This window comes from Mercenaria mercenaria, chromosome 14 (genome assembly GCF_021730395.1).
Source record: "Mercenaria mercenaria strain notata chromosome 14, MADL_Memer_1, whole genome shotgun sequence".
NCBI lineage: Eukaryota > Metazoa > Mollusca > Bivalvia > Venerida > Veneridae > Mercenaria > Mercenaria mercenaria.
This window is the reverse complement of record NC_069374.1, coordinates 43,881,672-43,907,054: the sequence shown is the minus strand read 5'-3', so window position 1 is coordinate 43,907,054 and position 25,383 is coordinate 43,881,672. Positions and strand designations below refer to the sequence as shown.

At 32.7% G+C, this 25,383-nt stretch overlaps 1 protein-coding gene across 1 annotated transcript in view; it reads right to left on the bottom strand.

The window, feature by feature from the left end:
• Positions 1 to 25,383, bottom strand: part of LOC123526804 (myosin-11-like) — a 43,292-nt gene that overhangs the window by 5,800 nt on the left and 12,109 nt on the right. The window contains exon 2 of the mRNA XM_053522607.1: positions 5,512 to 6,108. Within this exon, the coding sequence (XP_053378582.1) occupies positions 5,512 to 6,093 (582 nt within the window). The 5' untranslated portion in view covers positions 6,094 to 6,108. The remainder of the gene's footprint in view (positions 1 to 5,511; positions 6,109 to 25,383) is intronic.

Genomic DNA, 25,383 nt, shown 5'->3' with positions numbered 1-25,383 from the left:
TTTCGATAAATCACCGAAAAACATAAACTAAAATGTTTAAATTTCGTTGTACCCTATGGAACGCCGGCACTGCATTGTATTTTTCCGTGTCTGTTATTGTTCTGTATCATAGTACCGTATGTATATTCAATATTTTATTGCAATTAAAAGATAGTGCGTGCGTGTGTTTGGCATAATTTATGGGAGCTTGTGGAGGTGTGGTGTACCCAAATTAGTAGTTTGTGATTTTATTTGTATTTGCTATGATGCTTACCATAGGTTATATATGTTAGCATAACAGATTACATGTACTAAGGGCAAGAATCTAAATGATTATTATTTTCTGGAGGATATGAGTGGGGTGGCGGGGAAGGGGGTGGAGGGATGTAATGTAGTTTGTTTCAGTCTGCACATCGTTTCATCACTATCTGCCTATATTCAAAATTTTAATGTAAAATATGTTTTAAATATAAATATTATAAATATGTTATCTTAAATATGTTTTAAGTTATACTATGGACAAGAAATATGACGGGCAGTGACCTTGACCTTGACTCTGCACAGCTCGTCTTATCACCACCTTCTTACATCCCAAATTTGAAGACAAAACCCTGAATGTTTAGCAAGTTAAGCTGTAGACTCTCTATATGACTAAATTTGACATTTGTGCTCAGTTTGTGACCTTTACCTAAGACCTACAGACACGGTTATTTAATATGCATATCACGTTATCTTTACCTACATGACAAGTTTGAAGTCAGTACCTTAAAAGGTTAAGAAATTATGTTCCAGACACGAAATATAAAGAACATGTTCTACCTTGAAACTCAATTTGTGACCTTGACATTTAACCTACAGAGGTGTTTCAATCACTGGGCTCATCATCTTGGCTGTCTACGTATTAGCCAAGTTCAACTTAATGCCTCGAATGGTTGTAATGTTATGCTACAGAAACGAATTATGACGGACGGACGGACAGACTTCACTCACTCACTCACCAACACCATATATTACGTCCCATTCTTCCTAAACGGGTGTATAATAGACAAAGTTATGAAAGAAACTCGATATACTTAAATAAGTGCAGAAATCGGTATGATCATGGCAGAACATTGATGTGTTTAAATAAATTGCAAAGAGAAAGTTGAGCAAAATGATGGCAGGAACTTTTTAGATAAAGTGCATACAGAAACTCGGTATACTTAAAAAAAGTGGTGACAGAAACTCGCTATGTTGAAATAAGTGATTACAGAAACACAGTATGCTTAAAAAAGTGGTGGCAGAAATTTGATATGTTTATTTTAAATAAAGTGCAGACAAAAATTCGGTACATACATGTTTTTCATAATAAACAGAATGATGACAGAAATTCAATGTACTTGAATAAGGAGCAGACAAAGACTCGATATGCTTAAACAAAATTATACAAGAAACTCGCTATGTATAAATAATGTACAGACAGAGACTTTGTATACTTAGAAAGGTCGAAACTAGTCAAGAATGTGTTGTCTTGGTATTTTTAAATCCTTTTGATCTATATACTTAGACAAAGTAATGGCAAAGTTCCTGTATGTTTGAAAAAAGCACATGTTGGCAGCAACTTATAATAATATGTCTGAATTAAGTGCAGACAGAAACTCAGTACGTTTAATCAAAGTGATGACAGAAACTCGATATGCCTAAACAATATGATAGCAGAAACTCGATACGTTTAAATAAGATGAGGGCAGAAACTCGATATCCTTTGCAAACAGAATCTCGAAATGTGCAATTAAGTATGGGTATTTGATTAAAATTCTTCAAACTCGGAAAAACATAATACGTAGTACAGATATTTGAACCCTCTCAAACACACACCCTGGTACCGGCGCTCCCAAGTACAGGTGGCACTCGCACATACAGCGCTCGACAAGCGATTTTGGAGGAGCGGTGGTGTAAGTATTTCTTATTGTATCTCCGGTAATTCAATAAAATCTGTAAAAAGATCCTTTGGAAGCAAAGAATGCAACCAAAAAGAATAATAGCAGACTCGGTTTTTATTGAGTCTGTTCATGAGAGGTAATGAAATGTGCAACACCTCCCACGCCCCCTAGCACCGGCTTAAGCGGAAATCTATTACACATATGTTGAATGGACAACACTTTTTGTAAAATGAAAGATATCTGCGCCCTGATGAATAATTGATGACTATGTTCTGCGAGTGTCACAACATTTTATCTTGAAATAAACAAAATACGGCGAGTTAAACGTAAACGTTTGACTCAAAAATGTCAATTGTCAAGAAAACACGTAAAATACTCAGTAAATACTCCAAATGTATTCATTTTTTGATACAGTATCGTATAGTAATGTCTTCCTACAATAACGAGTTCAAATTCCAAGCCTTAATTTGTTATATTTAAAGAATGACACGTTTTTAAAGACGGTAAGGGGTTTCAAAATGGCACTCACATGGCACAGGTGTGTATTTTTTTGACGCTCAACAAGTACAGCTAGAGAAAAGTCTTCAGACATGTAGACCTTGTTGTTGTTTATTCTCAGTGTGTTGCCTGCATGATCATAAATCTTTATACCGTTAAAAAACTGACTCCTAGAAGTCGATCTTTTTATGTTAAAAGTTACGGCGACAATATTTTAACATTATTTTTTATTTAAAAAGTTCTTGAAAACTGATCAGTGCTAAAATTAAATATGTCCTGGGATTTTGTTCAAAAATGAAAAACGTGCTTCAAAACATTCATAGGACGCAGAACGATCAGTGGACGGTAAGGTTTGCAAGAAGATATGTGTGTGCTTGCGTGCGTTTGTGCATGCGTATGCGTTTGGTTAAACGCCGTCATCAAACAACATGACTTCGGGGCGGTCTTGCCAGAAACAGAATAAAGTTCACCACACTGCATAAATGCCAATCATTTTGTAAAGTTAAGCAACATCTAACTTTCTGTAGCTGGATTTAAATATTTAAATATCTGATAAATACCTGAACAGTATAAACAGTTAAAGTCCTTGATTTAGCATATAATGTTTTCACTTTATATTTTGCATGCGTTGTTATTTTTTTTTTTTTTGGTGGGGGGGGGGGGGGTAGAATAAGTGTTAGTAAAACTCATTTATAACGGACTGACAAGTTTTCTATTCTTTTCTTTATTTTAATTTTAACAACTTACCATACGTCTACATTGAATGTATAATAAATGTTGAACTTCTTATGAACAATATTTTACTTCTTTTATTAGATATAAGATTCAATAAACACTCATAACAGAGAAATAGAAGATTTTTACGGTGGCTGATTTATACCATTTCGTCAGTTCACCCCGCGACCCCGTCGAGCGAAAACACGAGAATTAAAAATGTTAAACGCGGAGTGGTTAGCGAGCAAAAATGCGATAACATGTGGCAACGTGGAACAAAAACACGATTATTAGCAAGGGATGGAGGGGGTGGGGCTGCTGGCATTGAGCGAGATTCAAGATGTAAAGCGGCTGGGTGCCCGGGGGCTGTGCCGATAATTAAAAAGGCTAATAATCGTCGTGTCGTTCGGCGACCCACCATTATGTCTTTCAGATCTGAACTCCTTGCTCGGCGCCCGCTGATCAGCCAGTTTTCGCTTGGCTCCCCCGACAATTTACATAATAAATCTAAACTTTTGGTCTGCGATTCTCCATGGAGAAAATGCTAGGAATAAGAAAGGGCGAGGGCGCGGACTGAAAACATGATAATTAGTGGGGGCGCTGAGCGAAAAGTCGATATTTACGTTATAAATCGGCGCCCAAAGTTGGCGGAAAGACGGAGTCGAATATATCAGCCGCCACAGAAATTTGTTAAAATGTCTGTTAGGTTCAAAAGACGCTCATATTCTAATATCTTATTAATTCAATGAATTTATCAATTAATGAGTTCTTGTTTGGCTTTCTCAGGAATTGATGTGAGAGATTCCGATTTAAGAGCAGACATGAGACGTAATGACTAGTTCCATTTACTACTGTTTAATCCAACATCGGACTGTTATTAGCTCGACTATTGGAAGAATAGGGGAGCTATCCTACTCACCCCGGTGTCGTCATGAGCGTCACACAAATGTTAAACTTTGCGTACCACCCCAAATATTTTCAAAGTCCATTTAGATATTGCTGTCATATTTTGCATACTTATTAACCATTATGACCCCATTCTATAAACAGGAATAGACAACTCTATCAAGCACTTTGACTGAATTATGGTCCCTTTTCGACTTAGAATATGCTTATTGTAATGTTAAAGTTTGCGTACCACCCCAAATGTTTTCAAAGTCCATTGAGATATTGCTTTGATATTTTGCATAATTGTTTACCATCATGACCCCAGTCTGTAAAAAGGAGGAGGCAACTCTATCAAGCATTTTGACTGAATTATGGCCCCTTTTCGACTTAGAATATGTTCATTGTAATGTTAAAGTTTTACTCATAGCTTGAATTATACTATCAAGCACTGAGAATAGTCGAGCGCGCTGTCAACTGACAGCTCTTGTTGATGGTGTTATCTCTACCACACATAACTAGCCAGTTCGATTGGTAACTCTTTTCTGTTGTAGCAGCCTTAGAGCTGAGTGACATTTTCCCAATGTAAGTGAAACAATATAGGCCTTGGCTGTATCGTTCCAATTTTGGTAGAAAATTGTTTAAATAATAGGCAATTGAGACATCATAATTATTTAGATTTTCTTTGAGTATTTTGGCCTCCTAAATATACTAAAACCAAATTACCGGCCGACGATTTCTCTACATTTCTAAACTTTTCTCTAGCTGTACTTGCTGAGCGTCAGAAAAATACACACCTGTGCCATGTGAGTGCCGTTTTGAAACCTCGTACCATCTTTAAAAACGTGTCATTCTTTAAATATAACAAATTAAGGCTTGGAATTTGAACTGGTTATTGTAGGAAGACATTACTTTACGATACTGTATCACAAATGAATACATTTGGAGTATTTACTGAGTATTTTACGTGTTTTCTTGACATTTGACATTTTTGAGTCAAACGTTTACGTTTAACTCGCCGTATTTTGTTTATTTAAAGATGAAATGTTGTGACACTAGTAGAACATAGTCATCAATTATTCATCAGGGCGCAGATATCTTTCATTTTACAAAAAGTTTTGAATGACCGGAGATACAATAAGAAATACTTACACCACCGCTCTTCCAAAATCGCTTATCGAGCGCTGTATGTGCGAGTGCCACCTGTACTTGGAAGCGCCGGTACCAGGGTGTGAAACAAGCAATATGTTTCCTGAAATGAGTTCAGTTGAACCTGCCTGAGCGGTCACCTCTATTTAAACAGCCACTTACTTTAAACAGCCACTCAGCTTTCTTCCAAATTGATTTTCTGTTCTTTTCAACCTCTCATAAACAGACACTTGCCTTAACCAGTTAGATTATGTTGTCCCATTTGCTGGCTGTACTATTATTGCAGTTAATAAAATATTTTAGTTCATGAAAAATGATCGATGACCAATTGAGAACAATGACAATGTTGAAATATTGAACTTACCCTGTTAAAAGGGCACGTTATTTTTGAAGACATGTCACTGCATGCTAGCCAGTTGTTCTGTATTGTTTTGTTATTGATCAGAATGCTAAGGAGTCCGGCAGCATCTGTTGTGCTAGCTGATGTACCAGAGCCTGTAGTTGTCTGGAAACATTTCCCCAAGCTCCATCCGAGAGGATCTGAACACCACGTACTTGGATCTGTGTTCTTCCACAGCGGATCTCTCCAGTAATGGTCAAGTACGATTTCATCATATAATTTACTGCATATTTTATTCGGGCATTTTCTACGACCGTTTGGTTTACTTCCAAGGCAGTTATTTGGGATTTTTTCTATGCACGTGCTTCCGTTACAGGCGGTCTTCTTTTTCGCGTGTTCAGGCAAAAGATTTTGAGACGTACACTGATTGCACTGACGCGTAGATCGTGTCGGCAAGCCATTTGTTATTTTTTGTAAAGATTGGTCACGACAATGCTGCACTTTATCTCCAACAAAGTCTTGAAGTCCTTCCTGTAAGTACTCTAAGCCCTTTGCACCACGGACCCAATTTTTATACAGATCCTTTTCAAAGTCTTCACCGGCCATTACATGTTTGAAAATCTAGGAAATATACAATAATGTTTCGTTAACCAGTTATTATGTAAATGAAAACTTCAGGTCCACTTTAAACTTTAACTATATGAACAATATTCTTACTAATAATGCAGTGCATACTATTTGTTTAAAGGCGCATAAGTCTTTTGAAATAACCTGAAAACTGTCACACACATCTCAACTAAGACGTCTGATGATAATTAGTACTAACTTTTATTTTGTATCCGTTAGAAACTGAAAACGAAGGTCGCGCCACAAACTTCCATGCACGTGTAAATGCCAGTGTGCATATTTGGCCCAAGGGTACACAATTCTGTAATGCCTAGACTGACACTAAAACATAGTTCACATAAACATATGTCCATGTAATAATATGCAAAAAAGTTTCATTTGAATAACCCATAGAAATCTATGGACGAAAATGACCTCCAATCTGATTTAAACTACACAAATAGAAATACTATCCAACTTTAATTTGCAGATAAGTATTTGCGAAGCTTAAGGCCCTGTTTTATTTCCCCACCAGTAATGATGTAAATGAAAAGATAAAAAGATGATTTGTCGATTTAAACAGGAATTTTGACATCTATGAAGGTTCAGTGCTAGTATGCCGTGTATTTCCCCACTAGAGTTTTTATTGTAATACTGATCATCGACATACACATTATAGGGGATCTGACTTTTGGATAGTAGTCAGTCAAATAGTCTACCATAAATCAGCTTTGGAAACATTCCTGCATGTATTTTATTGTTTTTAACAATAAAAATACAATAGTGCTCAAGCTACAAAAAATATAATGAATGTAAATATTATGGATCGAAATAGATCCATCTCCATGCATTAATAATTCGACTGTTTTACATGCTGAACATCATATTGCAAACTTTAAGAAAAAGTACCACTTTAAAACCACAAAAAGTTTAAAAGAAATAGAAGCATCTGTGAGAATAATTTTGTCTGTTCAATGTCAAAGTCTTTGAAACACCCGTTTTACAATTTCGTGAAAATTGTTAGCTTAACTGGAACTGTCACAGGAGTGACTCATACCCCAACCATATAAGAAATGTTAAAAATACTTAGAATAATATAAAAATGTCAAAAAAGCTTAATACTTAAAAATAATTTTACTTGTCTTTGTAGTACTTCATCCTAGGCTTCCACATATAAGTAATACTAGTATAATACTAGTATAGTAATACTAGTAAATATAAAACATCTCTAATATTAGAGATACACTAAAAGTGAATACAACTAGAAATGTGTCCATGGGACACAGATGCCCCCACTACATGACATTAGTCAGGGGTCAGAACTCCTAAAATACTGAATGAATCCGGATGCAAAACCCCAGGTGCACAACTACACATGCTGACCAACATTCCTGTAAACTTTGGTGATTCTAGGTCAAATACTTTTGGGGCTATGCGCGACACAACATTAAAATGACCAATTTTTAACTAGGTCAGGAGCCATAACTCCTACATGACTGGACGAATCCGGACGCGAAACCCCAGGTGCACAACTACACATGCTGACCAACATGCCTGTAATGTTTTGTGACTCTAGGTCATATACTTTTGGTGCTAGGCACGACACAACATTAAAATGACCAATTTTTACAAAGTCAGGGGCCATAACTTCTACAGGACTGAATGAATCCGAACGCGAAACCCTAGGTGCACAACTACACATGCTGACCAACATTCCTGTAAACTTTGGTGATTCTAGGTCAAATACTTTTGGAGCTATGCACGACACAACATTAAAATGACCAATTTTTTACTAAGTCAGGGGCCATAACTCCTACATGACTGGATGAATCCGGACGCGAAACCCCAGGTGCACAACTACACTTGCTGACCAACATGCCTGTAAAGTTTTGTGACTCTAGGTCATATACTTTTGGAGCTATGCACGACACAACATTAAAATGACCAATTTTTACAAAGTCAGGGGCCATAACTTCTACAAGACTGAATGAATCCGAACGCGAAACCCCAGGTGCACAACTATACATGCTGACCAACATTCCTGTAAACTTTGGTGATTCTAGGTCAAATACTTTTGGAGCTATGCACGACACAACATTAAAATGACCAATTTTTTACTAAGTCAGGGGCCATAACTCCTACATGACTGGATGAATCCGGACGCGAAACCCCAGGTGCACAACTACACATGCTGACCAACATGCCTGTAAAGTTTTGTGACTCTAGGTCATATACTTTTGGAACTAGGCACGACACAACATTAAAATGACCAATTTTTACAAAGTCAGGGGCCATAACTTCTACAAGACTGAATGAATCTGGACGCGAAACCCCAGGTACACAACTACACATGCTGACCAACATTCCTGTAAACTTTGGTGATTCTAGGTCAAATACTTTTGGAGCTATGCGCGACACAACATTAAAATGACCAATTTTTTACTAAGTCAGGGGCCATAACTCCTACATGACTGGATGAATCCGGATGCGAAACCCCAGGTGCACAACTACACATGCTGACCAACATGCCTGTAAAATTTTATGACTTTAGGTCATATACTTTTGGAGCTAGGCACGACACAACATTAAAATGACCAATTTTTACAAAGTCAGGGGCCATAACTTCTACATGACTGAATGAATCCGGACGCGAAACCCCAGGTGCACAACTACACATGCTGACCAACATTCCTGTAAAGTTTTGTGACTCTACGTCAAATACTTTCAGAGCTACGCGCGACACAACATTTTCGGAAGGACGGACGGACGGACGGACAGACGGAAGGACGGACGGACAAGAGCAAATCTATATGCCCCCCTCCCCCCCCCGCCCCAAAGTGGGGGCATAAAAAGTGTCTTACCAATAAAATCTGTGAAAAGATTTTTTGGAAGCAAAGAATGCAACCAAGAAGAATAATAGCAGACTCGGTTTGATTGAGTCTGTTCATGAGAGGTAATGAAAACCAACCCATGTTACCACAGAACAATGTATTTACTTTTTGCATAGGACTTATAATAAAAAAGTTAGAAAAATACCTAAAATATTGAAAATCTAAAAATAGTATTTCTAAAAATAGACTGATTCCTGGAATTTAAGGGAAGAAACTCAGTACAAATGGTAGAAAAAGGTTACTTCCCTTTGGCTCTAAGCCAATCAGAACGAGATATAGTGAAAATTTATCAAAATTAACCTTAAATTCAAAGTTAAAGTGGACATAATTCGAGAAAAATTGGTGTCAGGGTTATGCACCTTGTGTCACATGATGTGGGTGATGATGTGGAACATCTATTTTAAGTTTGAATCAAATCCATTCAGTTGTAACTGAGAGATAGTAAAAATACATCAAAATCAACCTTAAATTCTAAGTAAAAGGGGGCATAATTCATGACATATTGGTGTCAGAGTTATGCACCTTGTGTCACAAGATGTGGGTGATGAGGTGGAACATCTATTTTAAGTTTGAGATATAGTGAAAATACATCAAAATTAACCTTAAATTTAAAGTAAATGGGGACATAATTCATACAAAATTTATGTCAGAGTTAAGCATCTTATGTTGCATGATGTGGGTGATGGGGTGTAGCAACTATTTTAAGTTTGAATCAAATCCATTTAGTAACAACTAAGATATAGTGAAAGTACAACGAAATTAACCTGAAATTCTAAGTAAAAGGGGACATATTTCATGAAAACTTGGTGTTAGAGTTATGCACCTTGTGTCACATGATGTAGGTGATGAGGTGGAACAATTACTTTAAGTTTGAATCAAATCCATTTAGTAATAACTGAGACAATAGATTTCGCGACGCGACGGGACAAAACTGACTCCTATATAGCTTCCCCTCCCCCCCCCCCCACCAAGATGTTTGGTGGGGGTATAATAACCATGTTTAACCTGTGTATCACAAAATAGAACGTCTGCCATGAAGTGTGTTTTTGAAGGTAAATCAGCAATAATACGTTGATATATAAAGATACCCTCGATTTTTACTCGCTAATTCAAAGTCGAGGATTTTTATTTACATACATAATGATTATATCTTTGAAGTAAACGTATTTGCTAAGTATTTGTAAAATAACATGTAGAGCAATCTTTTTAGCTCACCTGAGTTATTGTGATCGCTCGATGTGCAGCATCCGTCGTCTGTCTGTCAAAATTTAGTTTGTGTATGCAATAGAGGCTGTATTTTTCAATTGATATTCATGAACTTTGGTCAGAATAATTGCCTTGAAGAAATCTAGGTCAGGTTTGAATATCGGTCATCTGGGGTCAAAATCTAGGTCAGCAGCTCAAATCAAAGAAAAATATTGTGTATGCGACAGAAGCTGTATTTTTCAATTGATCTTCATGATATCTGGTCAGAATAATAACTTTGAACAAATCTAGGTCAAGTTTGAATAAGGGTCATCAGGGGTGAAAAATTAGGTCTCTATGAGTAATATCAGAAATGATGGTTTGGGCGCTTTTTTCAATTTGAATTAGCCACCTTTTTTTTAAAACATACAAAGACGACCACTTTCAGCATAGTACTTTATGAAAACCTTTAGTAAAATATGATTAAACATTTCTGCCAAATTTTTGCGAAAGTGGGGGCGAGGGGGGGGGGGGGGGGGGGGGGGGAGTCCCAGTTAGGTGTCTGCGCAAAATGTTTTTTGATTTTATTAATATTTTGTGGTAATATACCTACATGCATTAAGTTTCATTAACAAGTATTACTGTTACCAGTTTTTACTCACTTTTATAGATATTCACATTTAAAGTGGGTGGGGTAATCTGACATGTGACCAGCTAGGAACACAATTTCTGTTATTCTTATTAAAATAGTTCTAACCTTTTACATGCTGAAACTTTTATGATAAAATAAATATGCAATGGACATTCACACAACATGTCGCATTTTAAATTGTACTGAATACTTTTTTAATCACAGAGCCACAAAGTGGTCTACTCAAATTTACTGATTTTCAATGGACGAACTTTACCAAAAAGCTAAAACATTTTTCATTAGTTGAAATGTTAAGGTGTTATTTCCAGCAGATATTGTAAACTAAATAAACATTAAAATGACAGTATATCAGTATGCTCTGATTAATATTGGTAGAGTAGTACACTCTCAAACTGGGAAAAAGTGGGTGGGGTAAATAAATATTCGAAGCAACACTACAAAAATTGTGCAGTTGTTACGAAATTGCCTCAGCTTGTCTATTACTACCTTAATTGTGCCACCATGAATGCTGGAGGGAGGCATATAGATTTGCATTTGTCCGTGCGTTCGTCCGTCAGTCCGTCCGTGCGTCCGTCCGAAGTTCGTGACGCGCTTAGATCAAAACGTATATGATATAAATTGATGAAATCTTGCAAGAGTATTTATCATGATATGAACTTGCGCACCTTCTATTTTTTGTCTTGCTCCGCCCCATGATTTTAGAGTTACTACCCCTGAAATAGTAAAAAATGCACATTTTCACCTTGTGACACGCCTGGCTCCAAAAGTATTTGATATAAATTAATAAAATCTTGCATGAGTCTTTATAATGATATGAACTTGCACATTTTCTATTTTTCGTCTGGCTCCGTCCCTATTTCTAGAGTTATGGCCCCTGAAATTGTAAAAATTGCACATTTCACCTAGTGACATGCCTAGCTCAAAAAGTATTTGCTACAAATTCATGAAACCTTGCATCATTAGTCTTAATCATGATATGAACTTGCGCATCTCCTATTTTTGATCTAGATCCGCGTCCTATTTCTAGAGTTATGGCCCCTGAAATAGTCAAAAATGCACATTTTCACCTTGTGATATGCCTAGCTCAAAAAGTATTTGATATAAATTGATGAGTGTTTATCATGATATGAACTTGCGCATATACTATTTTTATCTGGGTTTGCCCCCTATTTTCAGAGTTATGGCCCCTGAAATAGTAACTGATAAGTGCACATTTTTACCTAATTATGTGCCTTACTCAGAAGTATTCTCGGTGCATTACTCAAAAGTATTTAAATGTAAATTCATGAAACCTTGCTTGAGTCTTTATCATAATGTGATCTTTGCACACATGGCACTTCTTGAGAATTTTAGCATTTATTACAGAGTTATGGCCCTTGAAATAGCTAAAATAGTGGATTTTTTGTTTGTGATGCCCATAAAGTATATGGTATAGAATAATGAATCCTTTTCATAGTTTTTTGAGGCTATACCCCATTTACTGCAAACATTTGAATTATTTCCCCTTATTTGTGACAAATGTATCATGCGAGGGGGTGGGGTGGGGAGGGGGACACACCCTGTGTCCTACAGACACATTCTAGTTTTATTAAATACAGACTTGGTTGATAAATTTTAACAAATTATTTTCACTTTAAAAAGACTTTATACATGTGTGCCATGGAAAAATCAATGTTAATTAATGTTAATTTGAACAATAGCTTTCCTCAAAATATACTGCCTCAGGCAAAATATTTTGTTAACTATTTTGAGCTTTCAGGGTTAATTTGGTTTGTCTACATGTCATTTTCAAGGTCCATACTTTTTCCATGACACACATGTATAAAATATGTTTTATTTTGTTAAAATGTACCAATCAATGCTTATTTAATAAAATTAAGATAGTAATAGACAATCTGAGGCCATTTCTTAACAACTGCACAATTTTTGTAGTTTTGCTAAGAATATTTATTTATCCCACCCACTTTTTCCCAGTTTGAGAGTGTACCACTCTTCCAATATTAATCAGATTATACTGATATACTGTCATTTTAATGTTTATTTAGTTTACAATATCTGCTGAAAATAACACCTTAATATCTCAACTAATGAAAAATGTTTTAGCTTTTTGGTAAAGTTCGTCCATTTAAAATCAGTAGATTTGAGTAGACCAGTTTGTGGCTCTGTGACGAAAAAAGTATTCAGTACAATTTAAAATGCAACATGAATGTCCATTGCATAGTTATTTTATTATGAAAGTTTCAGGTAAAAAGTTAGAACCATTTTTTAAAAAATAACAAAAATTGTGTTCATGGCTGGTCACATGTCAGATTACACCACCCACTTTAAATATGAATATCTATAAAAGTAAGTCAAATCTAGCAACAACAATACTTGTTAATAAAACTTAATACATGTAGGTATATTACCACAAAGTATAAATAAAATCAAAAAACATTTTGCGCAGACACCTAACTGGGACCCCCCTTTGCTGCCACAAAGGCAGCAATGTGTCAGTGTCTGCCACCTTGGCAAACCTTTGGCAGATTACTTTTATTGATAAAATGTTAAGTATTTAAACTTATACTGAAAAGTAATTTATAATTATTTGTTCATTTACTCTTTGATTGTTAATTTTTAGTATTTTATATTGTAAATCATACAACGGTACTTTATCTTGTAACATTTTATGAAAAATAAACAATAATATCCACACAATACACTCGTTTTGTTCTGATATTGAACATTGTTGTACTTTACATTTGGCATATACCTGATTACTTCTTTCGGTGGAGGAAATCCATCAAAATATATTTTATCAATATAACAAACTCAATGTGTTCCAGAAATAATTTCTACTAAATACACCCCTAAAGTTTTTAATTTTCAATTGTTTAACCCATTGTTCAATTTCAATTTTTTTACTATAGGAATTCGTCTGTTATTTCTCCGTTGAAAATCAATCTGTAGTCCTTTCCCACTTAACAAAAATGTAATCAAAGGTATTCCGAGACTAGCAGCCAGCATACCTAGGAACCCACCGACAAACCAAGGAAAAGTTTAAGAAAAAACTTTACTGGTAATATATAATGGGAGTTTTTAATAATATAGAACAAATAAGTGAACCTGACAGTATAAGTAAAGTTAAAATTGATACTGATTTAAGTGATTATGCTACAAAAATCAAATAAAAAAATTTAAAAGGGAAACGGAATCATATCGTCACAGAAATAAGGAACTTGATAACACAATGAACACAGCATTGGATATGGGAGGTAATGAAATAATCAACCTAGGAAATCCAGATAAACCCAACGATGCAGTTTCAAGACGGTTTATGTATAAAAAAGTTCAAAGTGTAATAGATGACTATAATCTTGAAGATATCAAAAGTATAAAACAGACACTAGAAGCAGAAGTAAAGAATATTGAAGAATTAACAAAAGAATTTAAAAAGAATTCATTATTAATTAATCAATTACAAGATAAAATTGAAGAAGAAATGAAAGCTATGGTTGATTCTATTAAAGAACTTGAAGAGAAATCTGATTTGACAGATGACAACATAAAAGAAGTATTTAGAAGAAATGTTGAAATATTATACAATCAAGTTCAGGGATTAAAAAATAGTATGATTAAACATGAAGAACTAAAATACAAGATTATTGAAGCTGAGAAAAAGTTACAAAATATGTATCAGTTAAAAATCAGAACAGAAATAAATAAACTAAACGCTGAAGTGGTAAAATGAAATCAAGCTTTACACGACACATTTTCAAGTAAGTTGGCAGAATATAAATCTGAACTGGAAAAGGCAGCTTCACAAAGAGGTGATGACCATGACACAGCATTAAATAACCTTAAAAAAAGAGCTCAATTCTAAAATAGAAAACTTTAAAAAACAACTTCGAATTTTGATTAGTAATGTCGACACACGTCACAATTTACAGTACACAGAGTTAAGTAAACTTAAAGGTTTATTACAAGAAGATATTAATGAGTTTAATGCTAAAGTTAAAAAAAATAAAAACGAACTGGACTTCTTACTTGAAAAATCAGTTAAACAAGGAGAGTTCATTACTGCTAATACTAAAGCAATAACCACTAATACCCAAGCAACTGCTACTAATTGGGAAAAAATTACAGAAGTGAAAAATGTTTTCTTAAAACAAAAAACACAATTAGCTAGAACAAAGAATACTCTTGACAATTTATCTGCTTCTGAAGTTGCTACAACAAAACGAGTTGATGATTTAGCTGAAGTAATTCTTAAACATGAAAATAAATACAAGGAAATAGAAGAAGAACTAGAAAAAGTAAGACGCGAAGTGTTTCTTTTTGAATACAAAATTAAAGACGACCATGTAATATCACGCAACGGCATTAAAAGATATACTCGCATATCAGTATTAATAACAAAGTATTATGCTAGCCACGGTGTCTGGATATTATCAGTATATACTTCGGTGGGTGTGGATTATATTGAAGGGAGCCTGGTTAATGTGGGCTATTATGATTTATTTAATTAGGAATCTGGAAATATCGTAGATTATAAAGATTTTATAAACATAAACCAAGAATATAAACTAGCTGTACCAGATGTACCTTTAAAATGTGTTTGCAGTCAAAAAAGCCGGAATTTATATAACAGATACTAGGTTTTATTTAAAGTCAAGTGTAAGGTGGGAAACAGCATGCCCAATATCACGTTTAGTTTTTAGGTGGTGGCGAGAGGGTTTTATCGGTGAATTTCCATCCGGGGGTGCAAATATAACACCCGTGGTTAGTGACATCAGTAACATCAGTGACCTCAGTGTCGCTGATATAGCACCCACGCTCAACACGTCAGTATCTGTGTATGAGAAAAAATCAAAATTTATCTAACAGAAAAGACAATGTTTGACAATCCTTATAACGGCGATCCAACATCCTCTGATATTGGATTTCTTCTTTTGCTAGGTAGTTATGTCAAATTCTACATATTGGAGGAATATATAAATTATAAAGAAAGTAAACTTTTGAATTAAAACATTATTTAAAGTTTTAATTAATTAGTGCGTTTTTATTTAACTGGAAAAGTCGCCATATGACCTAAAATTGTGTCGGTGCGACGTTAAACCCAACAAAATAAAAATAAATTATTTAACTGGAATAATTAATATAATGGGAACATACAATAATATAAAAGAAAAACTAAGTAAAATAGAAAGACAATTAATAAGAAAACCTTCATTGTTTTTAACATGTTATACCCAAGATACCGATAGTGGGTTATTTCAAGGGAAAGTTGTAAATGCTATTCCTGGTTTATTTCAAAATGGTAATAATGTAAGAATTAATTTTAATTGTTTTTAATTATTCTTATTGATGCAATTAAATTAGATAAAGGAGAAGTTAAATTACAACTAAAAATAAAGAAAAGGTAATTCTTCAAAGTTACAATGCAAAAACAAACAGAAAAAAACGAATCTATTTCTATCAATTATGCTAATAAATTTAAAATGAATGATGTTATTTATATTGATTCTTTAAACGTTAAAAATATTTAGTTACCAATTTATGGTTCTATTATTTAAGAATTAATTTAAGAATAAGCTAATGTATCAATACCATTATCAAGAATATATCCTTTATCGTCATAACATGATAAAGATGTTTTATTTATAACATAACTGGAAATATTATGCTTATCAGAACGAATAACTTTAAAGGTGTAATTACTTTGGGTTGAATTAAGCAAAGTATCTTTGTAATTTTTATGAACTATTGTTTTCTTTACAACATGTTTTTAATTCCTTTACATTTTTTTTAACATTAACTTCGTTTTCTAATAAATATGAATACATTTTAACTCTTAATCCGACAAATTCAACAATGGGAATGCCGGCAGCTTCATCTTTAAATTTTCCAATTACTTTTTTATTATTGTCGAAATAAAATTTTGAATTACTATCGTAATCACTATTATCAAATAAATCTTTGTCCTTATAAAAATCCTCATATGCATCTTTGGTTTTTATAGCATAACATAATAAATCAGTGTCAGTGAATAGTAATTTACAATTACCATTATACTTTTCCTTAATGTAATTATAATGAAAATCATACATTAAATATTTTGATAAATCTAGAATGCACATTCTAACATAACAAGGTCTGTTTAATAACAAACTTTCTTTTATTCTATGAATACCAAATAAATTCTTGTTAAACATCGTTGAACTAACAAATGAAAGTTTTGCTATATACTTCAATAAAAGGTTTTCATCATGAGTAAACTTAATAGTAACCCTCTTGCGTAAATTTCTCCATCGTCTTACCGAATACAGAATTGTTCATTAACTTAAAAAAGTCCTTTTCAAATGAATTTTTTGCTTCAGATCTTTTTTGAATATTAAAATCAATATATTTTTTTTAGTCAAGGACTTTCGTCAAAAGTTAATATTTTGTGTATTTTTGTTATTTTTAACCCTAATTGTGTATATAGTAATATTTTTATAATGAACTACATAATTTTGTTTTTTTATTAAAGTTGGAACTATTTTTTTCACATTACTTTTTGCTATTTCAAATTCTTTGTTAATATTTTTAAGCCATTCGTCTGTTTTTTTAATTTTTTCAGGAGCCAAAGGATAATCGTTGTGAATAGCATGCAATTCTTTTGGATATTCAAGATCACATTCAACTATAAAGTTAGTTTTACATTTGTCAATCAATTTCTTGAATTGTTTATCGGATGTAAATTTGAAGTTTCCAGAGGGTAAAGGTTGACACATAGCCCAACCATAAAGATTATTGGCGTCGAGGTACATAATGTATTTAGATTCTAATTTAGGATCATAATCTTTCATATATTTGTTTGCATTACTGTATCTGTTTGAAATATAACTTATTCCTCCTCTCAGTCCCTTTTCAATAAAAAGATACATATCAATATAAGTTATTAAATCTAACTGAATTCCAGTCATTTTTAACATTGCATCCCAAGCTAAACCAGGACTACTAAAATAATGGCAAGGATCTAATTTGTAGTACTCTAACCATAATTTTCTACAATTTTCGAGTACATCAGCTAAAAGTAATACGTCAGTTTTTAAATATTTATCATGATATTCTCCCATTGTTTTAATTTTAAATTTATTCCAAACAGTTTTACATGTTCATATTCATTATCAGATATGTGTGTTTCATTTAGAATTGAATAAAACTCTTTTTTAGAAGGTAATGTTGTTTCTTTGATTTTTTTTGGATAAACACCTTTTGTTTTTAATAATTCTAGTGTAACCGAAGACCATAGGTCTGACTGGGTCAAAGACCCCGAAGGTTCTAGCTTCGCTATATTTTTATCAAATTCTTGAGATAAGTATTTAAATTCTGGAATATTTTTTACTAAGTTATCTAACGGTTGAGACAAAAATTGGAATAAATCAATAAATAATAAATAATAAAATCTGTAAAAAGATCCTTTGGAAGCAAAGAATGCAACCAAGAAGAATAATAGCAGACTCGGTTTGATTGAGTCTGTTCATGAGAGGTAATGACAGACCAAGTCGGAAATCATCAATGCCATATATCTTTCCATATTGTTAGGAATAACATTAATTTCTTTTTTGAATTTTCCTATTTGTTGCATAATAAAATGACCGTCATAACCTCTTAAATTATGAAAATAACAGGAATTTTGTGTGTTAGTCTAAAATTAATATTACATTCTGAGTGAGCACTTCCTCTGAATTTTCCTGTTATATGACGGTGGTCTCTTACTTTAGTTTCAGTTTCCTTATATTCTTTTTCACAGATATGACAAAACTTTTGTTTTTTAAATTCCATTTTTATCTTTTTAGACATTCTTAGTTCTTTGTTAAAGTGTTCTTTAAATATTTCCTGACACTATTTCTCTTCCTCAAGCATTTTTTCAATAAACTAATAAACTGCATTGGGGCCTCTATAAACTTGTGTTGGTTTAGAATATTTATCGTCATAACAACAAACAATTTTATAACCGTAACCACAATCTATATGTTTTTGATATGGTTCAGTAAATGAAGATTCAGGTGACGGTAAAACAGTTAAAACTTTCTTAGTTATTGATTCAAAATCAGCATAAATACATATAGGTACTGCTAATTTAAAACCTTAATGATAATTTTTAAATTGTACTTTACTTCCCTCTTTTGGCATTTTTACAGCTTGGACACCACTAATAGCTAAGCAATTTGGAATATGTTCATTTAATATTCTTTCTTGAGAAAAATGCTGAAGGCAGCTTTTACAGAAATGTTTTTTATTTGCATGTTTTGTTTTGTTAAACATTAATCTATTAAAGTCTTTTATCCAAACATAATGGTTTACCTTATCTTTATTAATTAGCAACATGTCACAGTATTCTTCGTATTGATATTTTGATATGTACAGTGGATAAATTTCCGTAGGTTCTTCATAACCAAATATATTAAATGAAATATCATTTTTAGTTTAAATTTGGTTTAATGTAACAGGAAACTTTATTCCTTTATAATTAAGTTTATCTATATGTTTTTATGCCCCCAGCATCTACTGATGCGGGAGGCATATAGTGATCGTCTTGTCCGTTCGTCCGTTTATCCGTTCGTCCGTCCGTACGAGGTTAACCAAATGGGACCGTTTCGACTAGCATCAATACCCCTTACCAGAATGACTTGATACTAATGCAGATGTAACCTGTGACCATTCCTCATCTTCAGACATCACCTGTCCTCAGTTTGACCTTGACCTTGATCTCATTTTTGGACTTTGATTTATATTGGCCATCTCTTGGTTAACCAAATGGGACCGTTTCGTCTAGCATCAATTCCCCTAACTAGAATAACTTGATACTAATGCAGATATAACCTTTGACCATTCCTCATCTTCAGACATCACCTGACCTCAGTTTGACCTTGAACTTGACCTCAGTTTGGACTTAGGTTGCTTTGTATTGACAAGGATGCCACCGGGGGCATCAAGCGTTTATTGAACGCAGCTTCTTGTTTATAATTAGAAACTCTTTGAGGATCTTTTTCAACAGGAAATTTGTAAGCTAAATGACACCATCTAAAACATTCATTATCATCATTCTTTATATTTATTAATCCTTCCTTCGGATTTTATAATAATTTTGGTAACTTTAAATAACTTGAAGCAGCCAACCTATATCTGTTTATATAATGAGCATCAACTGACTCTATTCTCCAGCCACTTCCTTCTGAAATCCAATTACCAATTCTATTTATCATTTCATCAAAAACTTGACGTAAAGTGTTTTTTTATTTCGTTTGTGTTAATAATTTCTAAAGCCTTTGATTGAAAATAAGCTGATTTATATATTGTATCTGTTGCACTCATTTTTGCAAAAGTTATTTTTAAAACAACGTTTCTTTTTATACCTTTTAAAGCTTTAAGTTCAGAAAATCTTAAAGTAGATATATCTCCTTCAAGTTCAAATGTGACTTCCTAAAAATGTTGTTATACTTTTTGTGCCCCATCCCGAATTTCACGTAGTAAGACCAGAGTTATGGCCCCTGATAGTCAAATTGTACATAAAGGGTCTAAACATTTGTGTCGCATGTACCTCAAAATTATATGCGCCAAGAGTCATGAAACAACACAAGAATTAAATTCAGAATGCGAAATTGTGCACCAGTGCTTTTATTTTAGGTTTCACTCAATAAAAACAGATTTATGTCCCTTGACGTGGTCAAATATATACGTAAATGGGATGTGAAAGCTTGTGTAGCACGTATCTCAAAAAGTATTTGATCTAGAGGCTTGCAACCTTAAAGGAGCATTATTCCGCATGTGAGTAAGAATATTGGTTAAGGAACTGGTAATAACATTGTTCAATTTGTTTTGTAAGAAAAAAAATGTTCATAATTTTTAGGTGGGTGGGGTAATGAAAAAATACTTTTGTGGGTGGAGTGAATATTTTTTAATTTTTCTTCAAAACAAGCACGGGTTGATATTATTTTTTTGGTTTAGATTTTTTTGTCTTAGTTCTAGCTTACATAATATAAAATTTGGAAAAAATCTGTCCGCTAGATTTTTCATATCATTAAGAAATACTTCGTGTTTTTCTCAGTTTCAGATACTTTCGACATCTGTCAAGAGTAATTTTTCTGAGTTAATATATCTATATGTTGACATTTTATGCATAGTTATAGTGGTGTTATTAATTCGGATGCATAAAAAGTAACATCAGAATGAAACTTCGAATAAATAATTGTTTGCAGTAGTTTTATTATAACATGTATGTACTGTTTCTTCAGACAAAAATACCGATTTGGTGTTCTTGATAAACTTTGAATATTGAAAAAAGAAGCACGGGTACCTATTAGTTTTATGTTTTATTTTAGCTTGTCATACATCAATCTATAAATATGCAAAGTTACAAAAAATTCTGTCCGCTAGAAATAATTGTGAAAAACACCTTTAAGTATTCATAAGAGTCGTTTATAGTTAAATGTAATTGATTTTTTAGATCTTGTCTATATTCAATCTTAATTTCAAATTTCTTAATATATTGATTTTTTGATCTCTCAATTTCCATCTATATATTATATTTAAAAAAAAAATTCGTTAAGCAAAAAAGGGTTAAAAAAAGTTTAAGAAGAAACAAAAAGCATTTAAATTGATATCTTTGTCCGTTAGTTTTTGAAATTCCACTTTTTACTCTGTTTTTCCCTTCACAGCACATTTTTATTAACCCTGAATTAATATCAAGGTCTTTAAATGCTGCGTAAGTGCTTTTATATATTTTTCTTCATTAGTATCACAATCGGTTGCAATACCGTTTTTAGGATTGTTTCGGGGATTATTCGATTTAGGACAATCACATAGCCTTCCAGTATTTTCCTTTCTAACATTAAACAACCACAGTCCCATTCAAATAAATTCCTTTCTAATTAATAAGGATCTATAACATGTTGTAATTTATCAATGACATGATTTTTATATTCATCGCTAACTATTTGATCAAGTTTTGATTTTAAATACCGTTTCTTCTTTTTAGTACTTTTTATATGAATTATTGTCTGGATTCATTATTTCTCCTACAGTGCTAATTAATTTTGGCATAACCATTCTATCTACCTTTCTATTAACAATCTATATATAATATACCTATAGAAAAAAATCTTTAAAAAACACATGTAAAATTTAATACAACTCTTCTTCTTCTTTTTTACTTTTATATCCGTTAAGTTTAAATTCCTTCATATATGTTTCAAAAGGCATTAAATAATTTTTCTTTCTGCTTTTCTAACAGTATTGTAAAAATATCATGAATAACTTTATTTGGATATTCTTTATTTACTTTTCCAATCCGTGCTTTTGATATAAGTTGTTTTATTGTGTGGTAATGCAATTTTAAAATAGTTTTTTTTTGTCTTCAACTTTTAGTCTATTAATAAGTATAGTAATTATTGATAGAACAGCGCCAGCAACTGCTACAAATATAGGAATAGCTGGCACAAGTGCTAATGCAGCAGAGCAACCAAAAATACCTGCTGTAATCTCTAATCCTGTATTTACTCTTCCAAAAAACTTATAACTGTTTCTGTAAGCAGCAGCTAGTTTAGTTAAGTGAATAAATAATTGAACTATTGTTTCTATTCCATTATTAGAAATTAGATTTTTATTACTCATTTATATAATATATTTTCAATTTAAATTTCTTCTAATTCACTTAACGAAATTCAACTATTAAATTTTTCATTGTAACCTTTCCATTTTACTGAAGCTTGTTTTTTCTTATAGTCTCGTCTGATAACTTTTTCTATTCTAAAAACTTCTTGTGTAGTAGGTAAAAGTTCTTGTTCATAAAATGATCATTTTTTTATTTTATCATTTAAATCTTTTATAGTGTACGTTCTGGGATTTGTATTATTAATTCCATGAATAATAAATATCTCCTCTGTCCAGTTTGGTGTATTCTTTTTCAAAATGTCTTTTAAGTTTGCTTAAGCGAACTCGATCACCAATTTTAAATTTTGCTTTACTCTTTGGTATCTTTAAATTACCATATAAGTTAAAGTAAACAGTACCTTTATCTAAGTTTGTACTGGCGTTGGTTGGTGTCATTTTTATACTAGAGTGTTTTGTTTTGTTATATTTATCAACCATATCCTGCAAATTATCTAAATTAGTATAAGTATTATTTGTTGTAAAATATTTCCACATTATTCTTTTTAAACATCTATTAAATCTTTTAATAACTACAGCTTTTCCTTCATTAAATGTATGGTACATGTTAATCTTATTTTTATTCAAATATTATTCAAATGTTTAATTATAATTCTTTTCCTTCATCTACCTATAAATGTGTTGGTGTTCTACCTTCTAAAACTATTTTATAAGATGCTTCATTAACAGATTCTTCAGTTTTATTCTTTAAAGGAATAACCCAAGCATATTTACTGTATATATCAATAACGGTTAACAAGTACTTTACACCTTTATTATATTTTGAAAAAGCTTGCATATCAACTAAATCAGCAGACAGGTATCATCAATTCATGGACAATCACCCTTCGTTTCCTAAATTTTCTTTTAATTGGTTTGTGTAATTCTGCTGCTATTTCATCGCTCCAGCGGTAGCTTGGTGCAGTGATTTCGGGGGTATACTCTACCCCCTTTACCCGTTTTTTGACTTTTGTCCAAGACCAAGTTTATATTTTGTTTTAATTGCAGGTTTTACAACTAAATGTTTTGCAATCTTTTCTCCAAATGTTTTTGATTTAGTGTTATTTAAGTTGGAAAGCATTTGTTTGTCATATGTACTTTTTTACACCGCTGTCTTAGCAAAAGTCATGGGTCTTACATACTGCATCCAGTTCCTTGACAGGAGGTCCATGATCTGCAGGATTTCCTGGACCACAATAGTTATAACCTGGAAGTGTTAAACCTTTTTTAGGTAATTAAGGTAACATTGCTTTATGGATGTCTAAATTACCTGCTGTGATAGTACTTTTAACAAATTTTGATTTCATTCTTCTACAAGATAAACAGGTAGCCATTATCATTTTCTCCCGTTGTTTTGGTGTAGAATAATGAGGATTTATATTATCAGTAAATCTTCTTTCTTTCAAACAATATATTTTATTTTGTAAACTCATATCTATATTATATGTATTTAAACTTAAATCATACAATATCAAAACAAAACAAGTATACTCTGTGGTTATTATTGTTTATTTTTCATTAAAATGTTACAAGACAAAGTACCGTTGTATGATTTACTGTATAAAATACTAAAAATTAACAATGTAAAACAAACTGAAAAACAATTATAAGTTACTTTTCAGTATAAGTTTAAATACCTTTACATTTTATCAATTAAAATAATCTGCCAAATTTCTGCCAAAGTTTTGCCATTGTGGCAGTGACTGTCACATTGCTGTTTTCGTGGCAGAAAAATGGCAGGCTTTTGATTGGTTAAATTTTTGTTTTATCAAATTTAAGTACATTAAATAACTTTGCCAACGTTCTGCCAAAAGTTTGCTAAGTTGGCAGCGGCTGTCACATTGCTGTTTTCGTGACATGATTTTGGCAAAAATTTGGCAGAAGTGTTTAATCATAATTTATTATAGGTTTTCATATAGTACTATGAAAACTTGTTTATTTTTTGTTTTTAATTGGCCGGCTTTGGATTTTTAAAAAGAGGGTGGCTAATTAAAATAGAAAAGTAACTGCGCCAGAACCATCATTTCTTATACTACTAATATACTATATGCAAGGCAAACATTACCTGTCAATGTCAAACAGCTTTACTGGTTATCACAAAGGACAGAAAAATAAGACAGTTGAAAAATAATATTTATGCTGCCGTCCATATATAAATTTGTATAATACGAGTGGACAGTTTGTATAGGTTATAAGTTTTAAGATTAATTTTGAGCTAGCGTTAGCGAAAGAGAAAAATTAATATCCTAAAACTGCTACCGTCTTACACTTCGCCATTAGATTTAATACATACTACTGATGTGAAAACAGTATGTAAAATAGAATGGCCAGGTTTGACAAAATGGAGCAATTTCATTGGCAGAGCAAATATAAAAAAAAATGTAGAAATACCATGATCCTTAGAGTTAAAAGGGAAATTAATTTGGTGATTTATTTTGTACAGACGGAATTCAACTCAACTTAAAGTAAATACCGTAATATTTTGGGTAATCTCCGAATTTTCCCATTCATCCGGATTATTTCAGCTGAAATCCGATAGCGTTGTACTTATTTGCATGCAAATTTAGTCATAAACATGTATTTCAAATTTCAATACTACATTCAGCATGCTTTACATAAATTTGTTCTGTTCTCAACAAAACCCAAAGATAAAGTACATGTTCGTGCATAATCTAGTATGATAGACTTCCTCTTACACAAGTCTGAAGAATTTGTTCATGTCATGTACAAAAGCTGTCCTGGCACATTGGTAGGGCCATCGCCGCATACTGTGAGCTCAAAACAACAAAATAACGATACTGCGATACTGAAAAAGCAAAATAACGAAGCTACGATGGTGAAACAATTATGATGAAAACACTAAACTATGAAGGCTAAAAGTCAAAA